Source organism: Salvelinus alpinus, chromosome 36 (genome assembly GCF_045679555.1).
Source record: "Salvelinus alpinus chromosome 36, SLU_Salpinus.1, whole genome shotgun sequence".
NCBI classification, from domain to species: Eukaryota; Metazoa; Chordata; class Actinopteri; order Salmoniformes; family Salmonidae; genus Salvelinus; species Salvelinus alpinus.
The window spans coordinates 21011393-21033926 of NC_092121.1; the positions used below are offsets into that span (position 1 = coordinate 21011393).

The window sequence follows — 22534 nt, forward strand, 5'->3', positions numbered from 1 at the left end:
CTGTTCCTCCTGTAGCAAACAGGCTCAAATTAAGATTCTACATCTGTAAATGTTTTGTTAGTGCAAATCAAGTCTGACATTTTAAAGTGGAAATTACAAACTTTAGAAGCCTTTTTAAACCTTGAATACATACAAGTTTGCATTTCCTGCCGTGCAGGAAAATTCTCTGAGAGAACAGACTGATCAAATTAAAATAGAACATCTGTAGTTTCTTTCACTTTTTATAGGCCATGTTGTTTTTTTCTATTGAACCATGGATTAAACACGATAAAGTATGGCTTTTGTGGCATCATTCATCAAGTCTTGCTGACCCTATAGTTCTATGGAATAATCTACACTCACACAAACTATATTACCGCCCTGGGTGCAGATTTGTTAGACCCTATATTGAATTTAATGTGTCAAACGTCACTGAAGTTCATGAGTTCAGTCAAGTTGAAGTCAAATGCCATATAATTTTAATTAAGGATGATATTTGGTCTTCATAATGGTATCTGCTCATGGTATTTATTGTCAGCGCTCTGTCTAAAAAGTCCTTATGTGATGGAGAACGCATAAGTGAAATTTGTAGGCCTTTACTTTTCATGCAGCCTACGTCATCAATGTATGTGTGGCTGGTCGCAAGTCTGGTTTTGAGCGCGCCATTAATATTGTGCGCGCTACCAGGAGCAAGAAATCGACAGAGGAACAGCGCGCCCCCGAGAAAAGCACGGAGTCGTTTTAGTTACTGTATGCTTTACCCAAATGGAACACACAAGTTATTATGATGCACCTTTGCCCATGACCAACCACTGCATTCAGAATATTGAATCATAAGCCTACAAAGCATTGGGAATATACACCTTTTTCTCGTTTTGTAAGAAGCGTTCTATAGGGGTTCCGGTGACGGATTGTTTTTTCTGTCAGGAAATTGGTTGCATTAAAAATACATTTTACTTTATGTCGGTGAGCATCAGGACCTGAATTTATGGAATATCTTTCGCTCAAGTCTTCTGAACAGTTGGTGCATGTTTATCACTTCTATTGCACAAAGAAAGCACAGTTTTTTCCACTTTTGTTGAGTTCTACCGCTGCATATCGGGCACCGCGGAGATGGTAAAAGTTCAGTTATGCGCACAATATATTTTCTCGATAAAACCATCCGATCATAACTTGTTATTGATGCAAATGTATTAATTGTGTGTGGTCAACTATGTGTTGCATCTGTCTCCTATAATTTTACACCATTATTCCGAAAATAATAGCCTGCTTTCGTAGTTGAATCTTCATCTCCCATCTCCACCATGTTGTGTGTTGAATTACATTTTGTTCAACTGATTTCTTTGTTATAAAAAGTCTGGTGCCTGTTTGCAGTTTATGGATTAATAATACTTATTCTGTATAGAGATGGAACAATACAGTTAGGAGAGAAAAAGGGCATAGAACAAAAAGGAAAAATCTGCAAATTTAGCAGGAAAAGAGGCCATCAAAATCACGGAAATCGCTTCGTCCTTTTCCTTTGGTGTACTGTTACACTGTTACAAATGGATTTCATAAAGGCAACACGGTTATTGTTACATCTTTTGTGTTAGTTCACCCTTTCCATGCTAAAAAAATGTCACTGGGAAATATTGATTATTGAATAGAGAGAATTATGATGGCCTATGTTCGTTTTTTGTATTCTAGCGTGTAAGTTGGGCTTCTTGTTCCACAATGAAATGCCATCGGACGTTTTTCTTTTTTGATAAAGTTTGGAAATATGGGCAAGTTGTCGAACGTTTTTGTGGCGATGGAAGGTTGACACTTTTCTTTTTGGTCACTTTCTGAGCGCAGTCTAATGTATCGGATTTTGGACTATATTTCTGTTAAATTAATTTGGCATTAGAGAAATCCAAATGTATATGCATGTACAGTGACGATCTCGATGTGACGACATTGTGTTTTCTAGGCCTACTGCTCATTAGAATTTATATTTACTGGCTAGTGCGTAACAAACTTTCGTGGACCAGCGCGCGCACTAGTGCCCCCGCACCTGGGGGCAACCCCGCCAATGCGCCCTCATCCCTCTGTATTTCGGTGTGGTTGTGTGAGTGAATCAACAACAAAGACTCGGGATCAAAGCTGAGGATGATGCTCTGGAGATAACGGTTCAAACTGACGCTGCAGCATCTCTCCTGAGCGACCCAGCTAGAAGTTGAACCAGGACCCCGCTAGAGGGAACGGCTCTCATCTTCCAGACAGAGGTTAATCATCAGGGCAACAGCACAGGTGAGAGCTCATGCATATTCAACACATCACATCACAGAACAATTTCAAAAGGAATCCAACCTATAGAAACACTCACACCCTTAAATACTGAATATGGCTAAAGGACTCCACTCAATAAGCTCCACTCAAAGTGATATCATTTATTTTTTATCAAATTAATGAATAGTTAAGTGTCCTTATGCCTCTTAACATCGCCTGTAATTCTCATAGCCTAGGGTTTCTCTCCTTCCTCTATGACATTACTTGATCAATTGGACAGTCCCCAGTTCTGGTCCCCCAAGTCAAAGTGAATTACTCCCTAAAAAGCAATGATGAAAACCAGCAGACACTGTGGCCCACAAGAACTGGAGTTTAGAATGATACAGATGTAGGATCATCATTTGAGCCAGTTTGCTACAGCAGGAAAATTACCCTGCAGCAACAGAAAAAGTGAATTATTATGTGGATTATAATTAAAGCTACAATCTGTAACTTTTTGGGTGCCCCAACCAAATTCACATAGAAATCTGAGTTATATATCTGTCATTCTCATTGAAAGCAAGTCTAAGAAGCGGTACATATGTTCTATGTGCACTATTTATATTGTTCCCGTGCTCTTGTTTTGTTTTTGCTTCTTTAAACTTTTGGTTTTGTACACCAGCTTCAAACAGCTGAAAATACAATATTTTTGGGTTATTGAAAATATATTTCACACTGGTTTAGATGGTACAATGATTCTCTACACATTACATTGCTTGTTTTGCCACATAAACTGAAATTAGGCGAACTATTAGATTTTTAAAACCAGAAAATGGCTGAGCAATTTCTGCATATTGCTCCTTTAATGGACATTTCTGTAGTGGTTGATACATTTTTTGTTAGGGCAAAACAAGTCTGACCTTTCAAAGTGGAAATTACAAATTTTAGAATGCTTTTTAAAACTGAAATACACTGCAAGTTTGCATTCCCTGCTGTGCAGGAAAATTCTCAGCAACAGAAGAGTGATCAAATTAAGATCCTACATCTGAACCAGTACAGGACAGTTCTATGCTTGCAATTTTGTCCAACTAACGTTTTGCAAGGGACTTTTCCTCCCTACAGAACTGAGTGGATGCATTGACAAAAAGAAATGACAAAGCATTGTGCAATATTATGATTCTGAACTTTCCCTTGATCCTCTGCCTCTTTTCTTTCCCCTCTGCCATTACTCCTGGAGGTGGTAGTCAATCCATAAGTGGGGTTCCAGCTAACTCTGCTGGGAGGCTGTTTTGGATCTTTATTTTTGTTTTGTTGTACAAAAAACTTGGCAGACGGTACTCTGAGTTGCACCACTAGGCCGCACTACAAACTTTTATGGCAAGTTTTTACTCAAGCCTTGCAGTGCAGCTGTGAACATAGCAGGTCACACCAACCCAGAGTACTTGAGCATGTTAAGCAAGGAGAGACGTGAGGCCAGGGACTGCTCAAGGTTTTTTGGATGTAAGGCACTGAGACAGAGCAAGGGCCGTGGTTGGGAAAAACAGCCTTAGACTAAACACCTAAAAGCAGGCAGAGAGAAGTGGAGGGAGGAAAATCCATGTAAATCCGGTGAGTCCTGGAAATGCGATGCAAGTAAAATAAAGGGGGCACAGCTGACTGGGCTGGCAGTGTACGGCCTCTCTCCTCGCTGAATTCCCCACATTCCTCTGTGAAGGTAATTAAAATCAGGAGAGCGGGGGAGCAGAACGACGGACCTGATAGGCCAGTCAATGTATAACAGAGATAGATAAGATGTTTGGTTGGTGTGTCCTGAAGCTATCTGCAACCCTGGGATTTCACTCCATGTTTTTATAGGAGGAGGGAGGGCCAATGGTAGCAGGCCTTTGGTTTGGGGGTACAAAGGGTAGGCACATTTAGTGTGTCTCTTGGGTGAGGAGATTGTGAGTGTGGCGAGGGGGCCAGATGGACATACCTGGCATTCCAGTTAGTGATTATTACCCAGAATTCCAAAGGGTCACTGAAGCGCTTCAGGTGCTGTTGCTGTTGCCCGTTTATACTTCCACCCCTCTTCATCATACCACTCTACCTCCTCAGCCACTCACCTCCCATCTTCATCCTCCTCTCTTTCCTGTTGTCTATGAGGCAGGGGCAGGGTTGACATTTGGCACATGTGCAGTAGTGTATTTTTTACAAGAATGCTCAATCAGCAGCACACCTGTTTCATTCCATTTCAACGTCAGTCCTCTCAGATTCTAATAACAATACATTTCATTCGGTTAATATATTTCACTCACCTTAGGGTCCAATGTGTTTCTCTGAATTTATAAATGAACTTAGAGTTGAGTTACAGTGTGCTAACCCCCCTGGGCAAAGTGGCCAGGCATGCTCAGGTCATTGGGAGGTGACTGGTGATAACTGCTGTGTTGACACTAGTGGTTCCTCTCCTGACCGGCTCTATTTGGATCAATAATAGAACAATATTGATCAGAGAGACCAGAGAAGATTGAGGGGCTGACCTTATAAAAAATAGGAACAGCAGTGCTTTGGGCAACACTTTACCTCACATAGGCAGTATTCTCTGATGATGAATCCAGTTCGTGTAATAAAAGGAAGTAACGAAACTATATAGTAATAACTAGCATAGCTAAATGATATTGTGCTCCCCTACTGAGCACTATATTGGTGAGTCCTCAATATCCTTTTGTATTTACTAAGTTGTTACAGTGTAATAAGACCAATGCTATTGTGCTGATTGTTACTGTAGTGTAAGGCCCATATATGTGATGTGTCTCGTCCACTTTAGGTAAAGAGAATACTAAAATACCCTTTCACTTACCAAAGAAAGCACTTATTTTCCAAGTACACTAATCTCTGCTGAATTATAGTCTTATAGTTGTGTCAGTGTTTTTCGAATTCCAGGGTTTCTTTGTCATAGATATGGCAACATACTCCGCTAAAGGACATACGAGAATCTCTAATGCTGTTGTCTTCTTGGATACATTATACACCTTAATACTTGACCTTGACGGGGGGTAATGGTAAATCAGGGAAAAATTTATACCTGGCACAACTCTGTCATCCTTTTTAATAGAATAATGCCCTCTTAACATTAACAGTGGAGTTATGACGTGATCGAGTGAGTGTTTTATGGCTCATGCAGTCGGAGAAGTTTAAAGCTGTCAGAATATTCACAGTTAAACTTTTTCATGTGCTTCGTGCCAGATCTGTCAGTGCCAGTGGAGCTCAAGTTTCAGACCTTTTCAGACCAACTTTCACTTTTTCTCATGTGCAAAGTTTCTCTCTGTCACACACACACACACACACACACACACACACACACACACACACACACACACACACACACACACACACACACACACACACACACACACACACACACACACACACACACACACAGCTCCAGTGCTTTTTAAATTGCAGTTTCCTGATCGGCCAGGCCTCGTCCCAGAAAAGTCCTTTTAGTTTATGTTCCACGCTTTTCTTGAGAAATGGATGGTACTTCAGAAATGACATTTTCTTATATACATTCTCCATGCACCCTATCTTTAAATGCATTACAAACCACTTAGTATGTTTATATCAAAGATAAACAGAATGTTTTTTAAGGACTGATGATGTCGTACACTTCACACTCAAAGATAATATATTGCCAGTGCTACATAATATGTTGAATATAAAGATGATGAATATGATGATGACTTGTGAATTTGATGACAACTGCAGCTTAGGTTCTGAAATATATTCCAAATGTTAACATATTGGTGCATTCCCTGCAGGATGTTGATGGGTGGCACTGCAGAGTGAGGAGTCTGAAGATCTGAAGATCTCTGAAGGTGGTTGGCTTAGACAGCGCTCACACACACATCGCCAAAATGAGTGAGTTCCTTGTGTTGATTATGATGATGTTGGAACACACTTGAAACCCTCACAATATTACATCTCATAAATGTACACTCAGATGAACACACACACACACACACACACACACACACACACACACACACACACACACACACACACACACACACACACACACACACACACACACACACACACACACACACACACACACACACACACACACACACACACACACACACACACACACACCCGGGCCTGTGTGAATTGAGCTGAGCTGATTTTCCAGACGCTGGCCGGGCCGGCAGGTGAAGGATTGATTTTCAGTGTTATGGAGACGGGGCTCTGGTTCTCTCTCCTGCCCTACTGCTGTGTGATGTCTGTCCAAACTACACGAGGGGAATATTTCCCTTCGTGAGCTAACACAGCCAATGCAGAGATCACTCAGAGATCAAACATGGGAATAGAAATATCAAAAACTCTGCAGTCTGTCCTCTCACGGGCTCCATTACCCTGTCGCTAGCTGAACACTCAATGTGGGTTTATATAAAAACACTGCAGTCTGTCCTCTCACGGACTCCATTACCCTGTCGCTAGCTGAACACTCTCAATGTGGGTTTATATAAAAACACTGCAGTCTGTCGTCTCACGGGCTCCATTACCCTGTCGCTAGCTGAACACTCTCAATGTGGGTTTATATAAAAACACTGCAGTCTGTCCTCTCACGGGCTCCATTACCCTGTCGCTAGCTGAACACTCTCAATGTGGGTTTATATAAAAACACTGCAGTCTGTCCTCTCACGGGCTCCATTACCCTGTCGCTAGCTGAACACTCTCAATGTGGGTTTATATAAAAACACTGCAGTCTGTCCTCTCACGGGCTACATTACCCTGTCGCTAGCTGAACACTCTCAATGTGTGTTTATATAAAAACACTGCAGTCTGTCCTCTCACGGGCTCCATTACCCCGTCGCTAGCTGAACACTCTCAATGTGGGTTTATATAAAAACACTGCAGTCTGTCCTCTCACGGGCTCCATTACCCTGTCGCTAGCTGAACACTCTCAATGTGGGTTTATATAAAAACACTGCAGTCTGTCCTCTCACGGGCTCCATTACCCCGTCGCTAGCTGAACACTCTCAATGTGGGTTTATATAAAAACACTGCAGTCTGTCCTCTCACGGGCTCCATTACCCTGTCGCTAGCTGAACACTCTCAATGTGTGTTTATATAAAAACACTGCAGTCTGTCCTCTCACGGGCTCCATTACCCTGTCGCTAGCTGAACACTCTCAATGTGGGTTTATATAAAAACACACATTTTCAGTGTACACAGCTAGAAGAGGGATTTATATGGCTATACGTGCACGCGCACACACACACACAATTACACTTCAATTTGATCTCATGGTAAATGTGTGTTTCCACCAACCATTCTCCCCTACAGATGAGCGCCAGGCTCTCCACTCCATAATGAAGGACCTAGTGGCCCTCCAGATGACGAGGCGCCAGCCTGGGCCCTCTTATGACACGGGGAAACCCAAGGCTCTTCCCAACCCTGCCCCTGCTAAGAGACAGGTAAACCATCTACCACCCCACTCAGTCAACAACACACACTCTCCTCAGACAGGCAGGTCATCATCATCTCTACATGACATCTTGTTTCCCTTCATGACCCCATCATGACCCTGTGACCTCCCATGAACCCTCTTGACGGGGCTTCTTCTTTACTCCCTCAGGACGATGTCAGAATAAAGTTTGAGTTCAGTGGAGAGAGGAGGTGAGTGGGTTTTCTTGTTTTTGGATGTGTGTCTTTGTGTGTGTGTGTGTGTGTCTTTGTTTGTGTGTGTGTGTGTGTGCTTGTTTTATCACGTCTTTGTCTGTGAGAAGAGCATGGTCAGCTCGGCTCAAATGCACTCCAGATCTCCAGTCAGAATGGTATGTGAAGCGGAGAATGGAAAGGGAAAGGACTGTGGTTTAGCTGTGGCAGCCAGCAGAAACCACAGCTATGTTAGGTGTGCTTAGAGGAATCTGCACACACTGGAAACAGAATATGTTTGTAAAAGTGTGTGTGCACGCTTGTGTTGCAGATCTAAAGAGGATATAGTTTCCAGACCGAAACACTTTTTTTCCTTCTGTCTGTTTGTCTGTCCATCTAACCCACTGTTTGTCTACATCTTTTTTATTTGTGTAGGATACTGATGTTTGGGAGGCCTGTGCCGTTTGAAGAAATCCAGCAGAAGGTCAAGACTGTCTTTGGCCAACAGCTAGACTTGCACTATATGAACAATGAGGTACAGCTAACCCCACATCTCATTCTCTGCATTTCTCACCTACAAAACACTCTCTCAGACAAACACCAACACATTGCATACACACACAAACACTGGCCCTCACAGCAACCCACTTGATGTAGGTAACTTTTACGGCCAGTTTCCTGGACATTTAGTCCTAAGTACTAAGTACTAAGATGCATGTTTAATGGAGATTCTCCCTTAGTGTCTCTGTGTTTTGATTGAGTCATCTCTGTGTGCTGTGTGTCCAGCTGTCCATCCCTCTGCGTGGTCAGGACGACCTGGACAAGGCCATTGACCTGCTGGACCGCAGCTCCAAGATTAAGAGCATCAAGATCTTGCTGCTAACGCAGGAGCAGTGCAATGTACTACACACACACACACACACATACACATAAATACACAGACATACAGAAATAAACACACACATTAATCAATAAGATGTTATTCAAATCATATGTAATGGGGTAGTGTGTACAGTCTTTATGTGTACACTGACCACACCCCTCTCGTCCCACCCCTAGGCCTCCCCATCCCCCTCTCCCTCTCCCTCCTCCCACCACACGGTGAGTAAGCAGGTGAGGATAAAAGCCTCCCAGTCCACGGGTGATGTCAGCACTGTGTACCAGCCCTCCGAGCCCAGGGGGCGCCACCTCTCCACCAGTGAGTATGAACAAGCAGATTCAACTCATAGCTGCTTCCTCTATTATTCTGCCTTTGCTTTCAACATCCTCTTTCTCCATTTCTCTCGCTATAACTTTTTTTTACAGTAGAAAGGGAAGGGTAGTGGTATCTCTTAATATGGAGAGACAGTAATGTTGTCTGGTTTGGTGTTTGTCATGTCTTGCTCTCTTAACTCATTTATTTTGCTAGCTTTCTCTTTGTCTCTCTCTCAATCCCCCCCACTCTCTCTCATTTCCACCCCCCCTCTCTCTAGCTGCTGTTGTTTCTCTGGCTTCCCCTCTTAGCAGTAGGTCCTCTTCCTCTTCCTGCCAACCATCACTGGCTGCTCTACAATGGCCTGCTGGCCACAAGCCAATCAGATTTAGAAACACTATTAGCATGGCGGGTCAATGTCCTGGTTTTAGAAACACTGGCTGTTTTGGGAGAGGGTTGAAATTAGTGCTGCGTGAGGGAAACTGTACAAATCCTAAATTCTCTGCAGATCCACCACCTGAGGCAGAGTTACATTTCAAACAATCACATTATTAATGTTGGAGAGAGAGAGAGAGAGAGAGAGAGAGAGAGAGAGAGAGAGAGAGAGAGAATATCTGTTATCAGTGTTAGGGATGTATCTTCTTTTCTCCCACATAATCCATTGTTGAACTTTTTTTGTGTATCTATTTTTTTCATTTACCAGATGCTCTTATCCAAAGCAATTAGGATTAAGTTCCTTGCTCAAGGGCACATTGACAGATTTTCACCTAGTCTGCTCAGGGATTCGAACCCACGACCTTTCGGTTACTGGCCCAAACACTTTTAACCACTAGGCTACCTGTCATTGATCTTGGTACACCAGAATCCCATTATCTCATGTATCTCATGTATTGATTTCCATTGGTTTAGAACAGTGTAATATGGCCAAGTCACAGTCCTTTTTCTTATCCTCCTCCTCTCTCCCGTCCCAGGCTCTCAGAACACAGGCCGTAGCTCCCCCCCTCCTGGCTATGTCCCTGAGCGGCAGCAGAGGATCGCCCGCCAGGGCTCCTACACCAGCATCAACAGTGAGGGAGAGTTCATCCCAGAGAGCGACCAGTGTGTGAGTCATTGCACTGTACACAAACAAGTGCGCGAACACACACATACACACAAACACACCGTAGGGCTAATACTGTGTCTCCTCTCCCTAGGTGCTGGACCCCTGGAGCAGTGCAGAGAACTCTGTCTCAGGAAGCTGCCAGTCGCTGGACAGTAGCTCAGACAGGTGAGTGCAGGACTCTACCCCACATTCTACCCAGGGGTGAAAGTAAGCCAGTACGGTCTGGTGCGGCGTCCCGGCAAAATAAGTAGTGGGGGTACTCCGTACTGGTAAAACATGAGCCTATCACTATTAACACAAAATGGCAAGAAAACTATAGGCTATTATGGCATTATAAAACATGACCTAATGTCAGCTACATGAAAAATGAGTGAATTGACTGGGTGGTAGAAACCGGGTGGTATACACCCCAAATTGTGTTGTGGTTCGAGGAGAACACTTACATGCCTTGGAGATGAGTGGCCAAGACCGAGGCACGCGACCAACAGTGGATGCATCAATTCAGGCTCCAAGTTTAGGCCTAATGACAATGTCATTAGAATACATGTAGGTGTTTTGTAACAGATGTCTCTTTCCATTCATCAGTGCACTGTTGGGATTTGGATGCTGGAATTATTTTGTGAGTGGACGAACGTGTACTGTTAGCCTACAGGACCGCTTTTTTGAAGTGATTATTTGTTTGACAATCAGATGAAAACATGACTGGTTGTGTTTATACCACATTAAAAGGCATAGGCGGTGTGTCCATAAGGCTAGGGGAAGCTTTCACTGAAGTAAATTGAGTTAAATTCCCAAAATGATATAGCCTAATTAGCCTACTCCTGTCTATACAGAAATAAATTAAATCATAAAAATAGGCTACTAAACCAGAAAACATGATTTGGCCACAGAGGATCATTAGCTTCTTTTTGTTTTGTATAGCCTACAGTTGGAAGGGCCCGCAATTTGGGCAGCATGTGCCAAATACCACATTTGAGTTGCAACTGTCAGTGAAAAGCAGAGAGACCCAGGCAGACGATCTAAAAAAGTTTAAATGTTGAAAAACAAATGGCTATATCTGTGAAGAGATTGAGCAAACAGTAGCCTATCTTTTTTTAACTTGGCAGGTCAGTTCTTATTTACAATGACAGCCTAGGAACAGGGGGTTAATTGCCTTGTTCAGGGGTAGAACAACAGATTATTACTTTGTCAGCTCGGGGATTCGATCCTTCAACCTTTCGGTTACTGGCCCAACGCTCTAACCACTAAGCTACCTGCCGCTCTTATTGGCACAAGTGGAGAACATCGTCCATATCCCCGGTCAGTCTGCATATTCACTTTATCATTGGGTCAGTGACATTTTTGTTTGTTTTTGGACAATTAATTTCCTCCTCCAGGTTAGATGTACTATATTGTATTTTATGTTTCCCCTTTTTGTAGGCCCATTATATGGATCAGACAACGTTGTTTTAATTGATCAGGTTGTCAGTTTCAGCAGAGTAGGCTACCCTGTAATTTTTGTTGTATAAAAAAAATATTCTGCTAATGTCACCAGTCATAAAAAGTGTAGGCCAACATTTTCCTGTGCATGGAAAGGAGGAGAAGTGTATCTGATATAGCCTATAGTCAAGGCTTACTCTAATCATTACGCACTGCATTGAAGTATTTTTTATGAAAATGTATTTTTATATTATTAGCTTAAATTATGACTATCCAATCTAATCATCACATTAGGAATAGTAGGCTATCTTTAATAAGTCTGCAAATGTGAGGATGGATGGAATGTTTATTATAAAGGTAAATTTTTATGGTGAAAATTAGCTTCCCCAAACTTGAAACCCATGTGCTGCCTATGTTAACATGGTCCTCCCGAGTGGCGCAGTGGTCTAAGGCACTGCATCGCAGAGCTTGAGGTGTCACTACAGACCTGGGTCCGATCCCAGGCTATGTCACAGCTGCCAGTGACTGGGAGACCCATGAGGTGGCGCACAAATGACCCTTCGTTGTCCGGGTTAGCGGAGGGTTTGGGCCAGTCCGTATTTCCTTGTCCCATTGCATTCTAGTGACTCCTTGTGGCGGGTCAAGTGCCTTCAAGCTGACTTCGGTCGCCAGTTGGACAGTATTTCCTCTTCCGGGTTAAGCGAGCACTGTGTCAAGAAGCAGTGTGGTTAGGCAGGGTCTTATTTCGACCCTTGACTTTTCTGAGTTCGTAGGGGAGTTGCAGCGATGGGACAAGACTGTAACTACCAATTGGGGATAATTATATATTTTTTAAAAACAGGTATAACATGTTAAAAGTGATATGACAAATCTTTACTAGGCCCACAGAGATCATATTTGAAATTAATAAGAATTAATGTAATTATATAATTTCACCTATTAAAAAAAGTGTGTGCGCGATACCAGTAAGAAATGAAATCTACTTTTACCCCTGATTCTACCTCACACGTACACAATACTTGTACACATACAGTGATCAGCACCTCTCACTCTCTTTATTTGTCCTTCCTCCCAGCCCCTCCCTGAGGAAGTCACGCATGCACCGAGCCAAGAGCTACCCTGATAACCGGCAGCAGGAGAACGTCTCAGGTGGGTGCCCAGGAGGAATCCTGATATCACTACATAAGATATAGATCCTCACTGTCACGGAAAACTGTAATTTATACAGTAATTTGAGGTATTATCAACAGTAAAAAACATTGGAAGTTTTACTGTAGCATACTGTAAATTATGGGGAAATTGCTGTATTTCGAATGGTACTGTAATTCCACCTCATGAATACAGTACCGTACTGTATCTTTAGAGCACCAAAAACGTTATGACCACTAGTGGGTGCATGGTATTGTTGTCTCGGGCTTATTACTATATTTTGAGGCGTGCCTTGTAAGAGGCTATATTTGTTGCACCCGTGAGTGAGAATGTTGTACCAATTTTACTCTTATGTGGTTAAAGTGGCCCATCAATAAAAAATGTATAAGGGCAGATTGGAGTGGCAGCAAATGGTTGAGCATTTTGCCATGTCCTTTTGGTCTGTTTTGACCTGTAGTCGCTGCCAGTTTGGAAGCCTTTGTTAAGGCCTCTAGAAGTGCAAGTGATATAAAGCACCAAATATTGAATTAATATGCTGTAATGTGTAAACACTTAGCAGCCAACCTGCTTGCACCAATCCCATGTAATTACAGTAAAATACAGTCATCCACGTATTCATTAATTAATTCCGATTACGGTAGCATTTAGTTTTTTACAGTATAATACAGTCAATTTTATGATATTTTACTTTGTGTCAGTACACAGTACTTGCTTTGATACCGTATTCATATTATATCAGGTGTACGGTAATATAAAATACAGAATTTTACTTTCATCCGAGCTGCCTGTAAGCTACTGTCAAGTTCACGGTAAACCTTTTACAGTGCTGGCAAGAGAGCCGCTCTCAAGCCCCTTAGCAACAGGCCTAAACCACAATGCAGCTCCTAGCAACAAAGCAACAATGTAGTCCCAAGCAACAGCACAGACAACAAGGCAGCTCTTAGCAGCAGAGCCTCACGTGAATGCTGTATGACTGAGCTGAGTCTGAATCCTGTTGTAGTCTAACCTTCACCCTCTCTCTCGCTCTCTTTACTCCTTCCTCCCTCTCAGACCGGGAGAACCATGTGTATGATAAGGTGGTGGGGAAGGGAGGGACATACCCCCGCAGGTACCATGTCTCCCTGCATCACAAGGACCATAGTGAAGGTAGGGGCACTGTTCACTGTTCCTCTCACCAAACCACTTTGTGCCATATTACTTTGTATTTGACCTTTTCCCTGACCCCTCTCTTGAACCATCTCCTCCTTCTCTTGGTCTCTTGGTTCTTCTCTCATCACTCCTTCACCCTCAACTCTCCTCTCATCCCCCCAGGTCGGAGAACGTTCCCGCGGATCCGTCGCCCCCAGGGTAACCTGTTCACCCTGGTGCCCTCACGGCGCTCCCTCAACGGCAGCGAGGAGAGTCTGGGCAGCTGGCAGCTAGTGGACAAGCAGGGCAGGCTCCGCCCACAGGAGCGCCCTGTCGCCCACAAGTGTGAGTCCCGACCCTGCCTCTTCATCTTATATTTACATATATTATACATATTTTACATATATTTTATAGTTATTAGAGATTTCATACTAATAAATCTATTTTTTGTATCCTACACATTTTAAATAAGGGAATTGTTTGTATGATGAATGCAGTGTGTTTTGAGAGTATGGTGTCATGTTTGCTATATGGAGAGGATGATATGTATGGTGTATGCCCCTCCCTCCACAGCCCCCAGTGCTCCAATGACGTGGAGACGGGGCAAGCTGCTGGGTCAGGGGGCGTTTGGGAGGGTTTACCTGTGTTATGATGTGGACACGGGACGGGAGCTAGCCGCCAAGCAGGTGGTGTTTGACCCGGACAGCCCTGACACCAGCAAGGTGAGACAGCAGGGGATGCCGGAACAGTATGCTACTACACAGATTGTTTTCTGCTTTTATATCAAAGTCTACTGTTTACAGCCAGGCTACTGTAATGTATTTATGCCAAGATGACTCAGACTCCCCAGCCTGAAGGAGAACTCTGTATGACTTGAGTTCCCGTGTATTGTTAAAGATTGGTGCAGAGAGGCTTAGCCTGGAGCACCTTTAGCCTGGAGCAATGCCAAGAATGAGGTAATGTGTTCAGCAAGCTACTTTACTCTTAAGAGGCGATTGTGGAGGAATGCAGTATGGTGCTGTGTTTAACCTGACTGAGTTTTACTAGCAAATTGTTGGTCAACTGTCTTAAGCACAAAAGGCGCTATTCAACGATCTGTGGTCAGGAATCAGATAAACTCATGCTCTGAATCACTAACATAGTCAAATCCTGACTGAGTGCTCATATCTGTCTCTGAGAGCAATGAACTTTGAGGAGATTCAAGGGACTTTCTTTCGTTTCTCTCTCCCCCCTCTTTAATGTCTTTTCCTGTCTGCCACAGAGAAAACATGCACTGTCACTTCCTGTATCTGAGTGGAGTATTTGCAGGGGGTGAGGAGGGGGAGAGTAGCAGAGCCAGCTTTGCCTTGGCCTCCAATCACCCCTTAAACTCCCCTCTTCTCTCTCGCGCTCTCTCTCTCGCTCCCATTCTCTCTCTCCCATTCTCTCTCTCCCATTCTCTCTCTCTCTCTCTCTCTGTCTCTGTCTCTCTCTGTCTCTCTCTCAATCTGTCTCTCTCTCTCTGTGTCTCTCTCGCTCTCTCTCTCTCTCTCTCAATCTGTCTCTCTTTCTCTCTCTCTGGTCCCCCAGCTTGCAGCGGATGTTAATCCGTTGTTGTTGTTTCTATCTATTTAGTGGGTCTTTGTGTTGTGGATACTTTGTATATATCTCCATTTCCCTCTTCCGCTCTCTCTCTCTGTGATGTGATCTCTGTGGCCATATTCTCTGAGGTAAACAGAGGAACTGCTTTTGAGGAACTGGACTGTTACCGCTAATGTCCTATTTGCAGAGAGAGCTGGTCTGTCTGTCTGAAATGCTTTTTCCATTTGTCAGATTTTTTTGCTGTCTTTGTATAGCTTTAGGTGGACAGATGACTCGTTCATATCATGTAATGTTGAGGATTTTTTGTTGTTGTCGAGTACAACAACCCTCAACCTGTTGTTCCCTGTCTGTCTGTCTGTCTGTCTGTGTCTGTCTGTCTGTCTGTCTGTCTGTCTGTCTGTCTGTCTGTCTGTCTGTCTGTCTGTCTGTCTGTCTGTCTGTCTGTCTGTCTGTCTGTCTGTCTGTCTGTCTGTCTGTCTGTCTGTCTGTCTGTCTGTCTGTAGGAGGTGAGTGCTCTGGAGTGTGAGATCCAGTTGTTAAAGAACCTCCACCACGAACGCATCGTCCAGTACTACGGCTGTCTGAGGGACCACAACGAAAAGACCCTCACCATCTTCATGGAGTACATGCCGGGGGTCAGTCTATTCTTCACACATCGGCTCAGGGCTGGAGTGTTGTGGGTTAAAGGGTATCTGTGGTGTTCAGTCCTGGACTGTGTCCCAGTCTCTCCAGGGAATAGGATTATAAACCATGCACTTCCTTCTTGTCTTTCAGGGTTCAGTCAAAGATCAGTTGAAGGCCTACGGGGCGCTGACGGAAAACGTGACGCGGAAGTACACACGGCAGATCCTGGAGGGCATGTCCTATCTGCACAGCAACATGATCGTTCACCGTGACATCAAAGGTAATTATGTCAACACGCTGCTCAGATGGCCATTTGTAGTAAAGATAGTGAACTAAATGGCTATAGACTTCCAGACTCAAGCACAAGGACCTAAAATCTACATTTAAAATACAAGGAAGGTGGTTGGGTGAGTCTGTGTCACATGGTGTTACTCTGTCGTCTCCTTATCCAGGTGCCAACATCCTGCGGGATTCGGCGGGAAACGTGAAGCTGGGAGACTTTGGCGCCAGCAAGAGGCTGCAGACCATCTGCATGTCTGGCACGGGCATCCGCTCTGTCACTGGCACCCCCTACTGGATGAGCCCCGAGGTGATCAGCGGAGAGGGCTACGGCAGGAAGGCTGACGTCTGGTAAGGACCGAGACACATGGGGTTGGGGTTGGGTAAGAGGTCTTATACACATGCAGGTGATTCTGATTAGTTGTGTTGATAGGGGGAGGTGGGGGATAGATGTCTCAACTGGGAGTGTGTGAATGTATCTTCAGTGTCAGATGCTTTCCTTGTGCTCATATAAGTAGGCTCCTTCCCTGATAGAGTGGCTAGACTGCTGGAATGTGAAGGGAGGGAAAATAGCTGTTCTAAAAGGGGGAAACCATTATTCTTCAAGGGAAAAAGTGCTATATATAAAATAGTAAAAGTGCTATATTTAAAAAAGAATGTCGAGAAGGACTGCCCCACTCCCACGTACAGGGCCCTGAAATGGGTCGGGTCCACCTGCTGCCCAGGAATTCCCCTGTGCATTCTGATTGTGTAGTATCCCATCAGGCGAGGGATGTGATTGGCCAAGAGCCAGTCAACCAGCCAGCTTGTGACAGGGTTCGGAATGTTCCGACTTCATTGCTCCCCTGGGGGGCCAGACCAGGCCGGGAGTGTCGGTAGGGGGTAACAGGTCCAAAGGGGAGTCTGTCCCTAAACCCAGCTCCCCTCCCCAGCCCCCTGCTCTGTCTGACTTCAGGACTGAAGTGGCCTCCCGTAGCCAGCAAAAGCACACTTTAATTATCAACAGGGAAAAAGTTTCCACCAAAACATTCCAGTGGGGCCTGGGAAAGCAGAAGAGCAGAGGGATGGCCTTTTCCCTTCGTGCCTGTAGTGAGGAAAAGCTGCCCTTTGTTTTTTCAGTGTGTTAACACTGTTGTTGTTGTCAATTCACACAAGTCAATAAGTTATACGATTGTGTATTGCATTGAATGTCCTATTCTGATGTTTGAGTGGGAGCGTGTTTCAAGTTTCTAGTTGTATTAGTCGTATGTACAGGATACACCGTCTGACAAAATGCTTACTTGCAGGTTCCTTCTCAACAATGCAACAACAGTAAGAACTAATGATAGATCAGAATACAAACATAAAGTAAATGGCTCAGTAGAATAGAATACATGTTTTAGCATAAGTATAATACCGGAAGGCACCATTTATATTCCAATATTTACACATGTTTTGTGGAAGGGGAGATTGGGCGGTAAGGCACCATTTATATTCCAATATTTACACATGTTTTGTGGAAGGGGAGATTGGGCGGTAAGGCACCATTTATATTCCAATATTTACACATGTTTTGTGGAAGGGGAGATTGGACGGCAAGTGTTTAAATTGTGTATTTGAGCTCGTATGGGTGTTCTCTTAACCCTGTTTGTGTGTCTCATTCCCCAGGAGCCTGGGCTGCACAGTGGTGGAGATGCTGACAGAGAAGCCTCCCTGGGCCGAATACGAGGCCATGGCAGCCATCTTTAAGATCGCCACCCAGCCCACCAAACCCCTGCTGCCCTCACACACCTCGGACCACACCCGTGACTTCATCCACCGCATCTTTGTGGAGGCCAAGCACCGGCCCAGTGCTGAGGAGCTGCTCAGACACCCCTTCTCCCAGATCCTCTGCTGAGGGGAAGTACTAGTACACTTTCTCTGTCTCAGCCGCTCCTCAGGACTCAAGGCCTACAGCTGACATCTAGACTCTAGACTTGGCCCTTTCCATCCTACAGCTCTCTCCCCAAACCAGACTCACCACCAGTCACACTCATTACTTAACCCTCAAATACACATGATCCATTATGATGGATAATAGCACAGTGCCATTATTCCAAGCTGTTAATGACAACTATCAAATTCACCTCCAACTTCCCCCACTAGGGGGAGCTATATGACTGATCAGTGTTCAGCTGTCTGCTGTGGAGAACTGGACCCACCAACTCCATACGAACTGTATCTATTCAGCTATCACCTTGGTGGTCTGTGAGAGGATCAAACACACACACACACAGACACTCCAAACACATCAAATCTATTATATGTGGCTCAAGATGGGATTTGATCAAGCACCACCACCGAATGTGCCTTTCAAATATGCCAAAGTGTCCCCTCCTAAGTTTACATTCTCTAGATGGGCTGTTAGGTGAGACCCCTGAGGTAATGAACTGTTTCATATGGGACTTACAGTAAGCTTGAGCAGAGCAGTGTCTGGTCTACTTAGGCCAAGACAGCAGACCCACAGCCACAGCTCAGTGCTTCAACATGCTAACTGATGAAACCAACAGATGCACCACTCAGTGTTATAGAGACGGGATGGATTTCATTTTTCACTTTCTCCTCTAATCCATCTCTGATATTCTTCGTATTTTTGAGAAAGTGCCTCTTGATGGTCTTTTGAAGACTCACAGTCCCTGATGGAAGCCCAAGCTGATCTGTCCTGTCCTCACCATACAACATAGAACCAGAGCCATCAGTGTTTTTGTGTTGTCATTATGACCTTCACAGTAGACCATTGTGATGACTGTGTCTTATACTCCAGCTCTCTACTCCAGCCCCTCAGTATCACAGCCCAGTGTTTTCTGAGTGTACCAAAAATGACCGATTTCATTCATGAAGGGGTTGGTTTCCAGTTTGGTTGGAGGATATGCTAACTACACAATATTACAAATGATATTGTACTTTGTGATTGAAAGAGAGATTTTATTTTAATCCTAGACAAATACAATCCTAATGCCTTGATTTGAAAGTGAGTTGCCATTAGGTTTACCAGCTTTCTATGTGTTGACAAGTGTATCTAGGAAAACGCTACGCCAAACAGTGGAACTCTGCCATTTAGGATTTATTTGAGTCAGATGCACTTTTATGTAAAATTAATGTTGTTGGTTATTGTGCGCCTTACGAAATTAACTTCTTTTTTAAAAACTTTAAATATGAAATTTCTTTCACTTTTATTTAAATCCCTATGTTCATCCATTCCTGAATTTTTATATTCAAATATATATGTATAAATATATTTTTTATATATTGACTCTAGACAATTTGAAATCTAATGAGGATGCATTTAGACCTATGAGATAAATGTTGCCGTTCGAAATGATAAATTGTTAAAGCAGCTGGTTTTGCAGAAATTACAACATTGGGGTTTATTAGTGAAACACTTTGGGTGGAAAACGACCTCTGGCTATCTTACCTGGTCTCTGCTCCAAAACAAGAAACATATCCACATTCCTGGCTCCAGTATAATATATTATGTCTAAAAGTCCATGCTTTATTAAATGGCAACACTTTTCTGTTGGACTGCCCTGTCAAACCTCTCACAGTTTCAGTACTTCTTTAACAAGGCCACCGCCTAGGAGTTAAAGGCTACTGAAGTTCCTCCCTATTTCTCCTTGCTGGCGTGATGTGTGGGAAATAGAGGGGAAGTATGTGAAGTGTAATTTAGAATGCAGTGAAGTGAAGTGTAATTTAGAATGCTGTAGTGTAACTACAGTGAAATGAAGTGTAACTAGAATGCTGTGTCTCACCAGAATAACCTTCTCTTAGTGTCATTCTTGCAGAGCAGAGCGACTGAATGTGTGCGTTAGTTAGACTGAGCTGAGCAGGGCAGGGATGGAGGAGTTCTGATCAGGTAGATGCCAGAGACCGGGGTTCCACCCAACATGACGACTTTGTTTAGCTCAGGGTTCGAGAGACCGACCGGTGCCCAATGTCTGGGGCCCTCCACACTGAGCAAAGGGCTTTCTACAATTACCTTATTTTAGTTTTATTTTCCATTTATTTCCATTTATTTCAGTGTTACTGGCTCTAAAATACTTTCATAAGTGAATCAAATGGATATCATGTGGCTGCTAGATGTTAAAGAAGGCAGCTAAGAATCAGTTCAGTATTAGAAATGGTCCTGTTATATACAAAGAGCCAAAACAAATGTTTCTGTTAACAGAAGAACCCTGGGGTAAGCAAATGAAACAGGAGTTAAACGTTTAGATATATACATGTATGTAAATGTATAAATGAGTATGTTGAATGACAGGGGACTTGCAGTGCAAAGTCACTCCAGTGTATCAAATGTATTTACGTAGAAAAAAGAACAGTATGTTAAATGCCATTGTTTTTCTATATCTTTGAGCCTAATTTCAAAAACAAATAAATGTTCTTTGTCTCTGGTCCAATATTCTGACCTGCTTACTTGTTTGTTTGCGTAATGTTTGGTGTACGTTCCAGTCATGTACACCGCTCTGATGGAGGTGTGTTTGGTATTGTAGAAGATGTTTTGGGGCCAGCAGCTCTGGGAGACACTGGCTAGTCTGTCCATGCGTGTCTTCATTATCTTTGAGCAGCCAGCAGGTTGGAAAGTCAGACTGGCCCAGTCCAGTAAATAAAAGAACATCTCACTGAATAGAGCTCATTGTTGGGAGAAAGAAGCAACCCGACTGATGCTTGCTCCATCTCTTTCTCCCTCCCTTTAAGACAGAAGAGGAGGCGGAGAGAGCTCTGTTAATTTGTGTGGCCATGGGACAGAGGAAAGCTTGGACCCAACAAAAGTTCCTTTTCTTAGCTACTGTGACAAGGGGATGGATGGCAGATAATACTTTATTGTTTTATTTTTCTGGTAATGTACTTTCTCTGTGTGTGTTTTAGCATATTGCTTGTTCCATTTTCTTCCTGTAGATCTGACCCATGGCCCCTGACTACCAGGATCTGATACCAGTTACATAACCTTCCCCTACACCTGCAATGCACCACTTCATGTGGCCTGCAGGTCTGTTGATGTGGTTAATGGCAGTGTTATTGTGATCAGTGGTAATGTTACTGTAGTCAGTGGTAGTGTTATTGTAGTCAGTGGTAGTGTTATTGTGATCAGTGGTAGTGTTATTGTAGTCAATGGTAGTGTTATTGTGATCAGTGGTAGTGTTATTGTAGTCAGTGGTAGTGTTATTGTGGTCAGTGGTAGTGTTATTGTGGTCAGTGTTAGTGTTATTGTGGTCAGTGGTAGTGTTATTGTGATCAGTGGTAGTGTTATTGTAGTCAGTGGTAGTGTTATTGTGGTCAGTGGTAGTGTTATTGTGATCAGTGGTAGTGTTATTGTAGTCAGTGGTAGTGGTATTGTAGTCAGTGGTAGTGTTATTGTAGTCAGTGGTAGTGTTATTGTGATCAGTGGTAGTGTTATTGTAGTCAGTGGTAGTGTTATTGTGATCAGTGGTAGTGTTATTGTAGTCAGTGGTAGTGTTATTGTGGTCAGTGGTAGTGTTATTGTAGTCAGTGGTAGTGTTATTGTAGTCAGTGGTAGTGTTATTGTGGTCAGTGGTAGTGTTATTGTAGTCAGTGGTAGTGTTATCGTGATCAGTGGTAGTGTTATTGTGATCAGTGGTAGTGTTATTGTAGTCAGTGGTACTGTTATTGTAGTCAGTGGTAGTGTTATTGTGATCAGTGGTAGTGTTATTGTGATCAGTGGTAATGTTACTGTAGTCAGTGGTAGTGTTATTGTAGTCAGTGGTAGTGTTATTGTAGTCAGTGGTAGTGTTATTGGGGTCAGTGGTAGTGTTATTGTGGTCAGTGGTAGTGTTATTATAGTCAGTGGTAGTGTTATTGTAGTCAGTGGTAGTGTTATTGTAGTCAGTGGTAGTGTTATTGTGGTCAGTGGTAGTGTTATTGTAGTCAGTGGTAGTGTTATTGTAGTCAGTGGTAGTGTTATTGTAGTCAGTGGTAGTGTTATTGTAGTCAGTGGTAGTGTTATTGTGGTCAGTGGTAGTGTTATTGTAGTCAGTGGTAGTGTTATTGTAGTCAGTGGTAGTGTTATTGTAGTCAGTGGTAGTGTTATTGTAGTCAGTGGTAGTGTTATTGTGGTCAGTGGTAGTGTTATTGTAGTCAGTGGTAGTGTTATTGTGATCAGTATGTTATTGTGGTCAGTGGTAGTATTATTGTAGTCAGTGGTAGTGTTATTGTAGTCAGTGGTAGTGTTATTGTAGTCAGTGGTA

At 43.4% G+C, this 22534-nt stretch overlaps 1 protein-coding gene across 1 annotated transcript; it reads left to right on the forward strand.

Moving 5' to 3' along the window:
• Nucleotides 1-662: 662 nt before the first annotated feature.
• On the forward strand, nt 663-20723 carry LOC139564806 (mitogen-activated protein kinase kinase kinase 3-like). Its single transcript, XM_071384645.1, has 17 exons — nt 663-2247; nt 6003-6102; nt 7531-7661; nt 7823-7863; nt 8278-8377; nt 8629-8742; nt 8902-9040; nt 10006-10136; nt 10228-10301; nt 12631-12704; nt 13755-13850; nt 14016-14177; nt 14406-14554; nt 15917-16048; nt 16188-16317; nt 16490-16667; nt 17964-20723. Exons 2-17 carry the CDS (start codon nt 6099-6101, stop codon nt 18190-18192), a joined length of 1884 nt encoding a protein of 627 aa, XP_071240746.1. The 5' UTR covers nt 663-2247; nt 6003-6098; the 3' UTR covers nt 18193-20723.
• The last annotated feature ends 1811 nt before the right edge of the window (nt 20724-22534 follow it).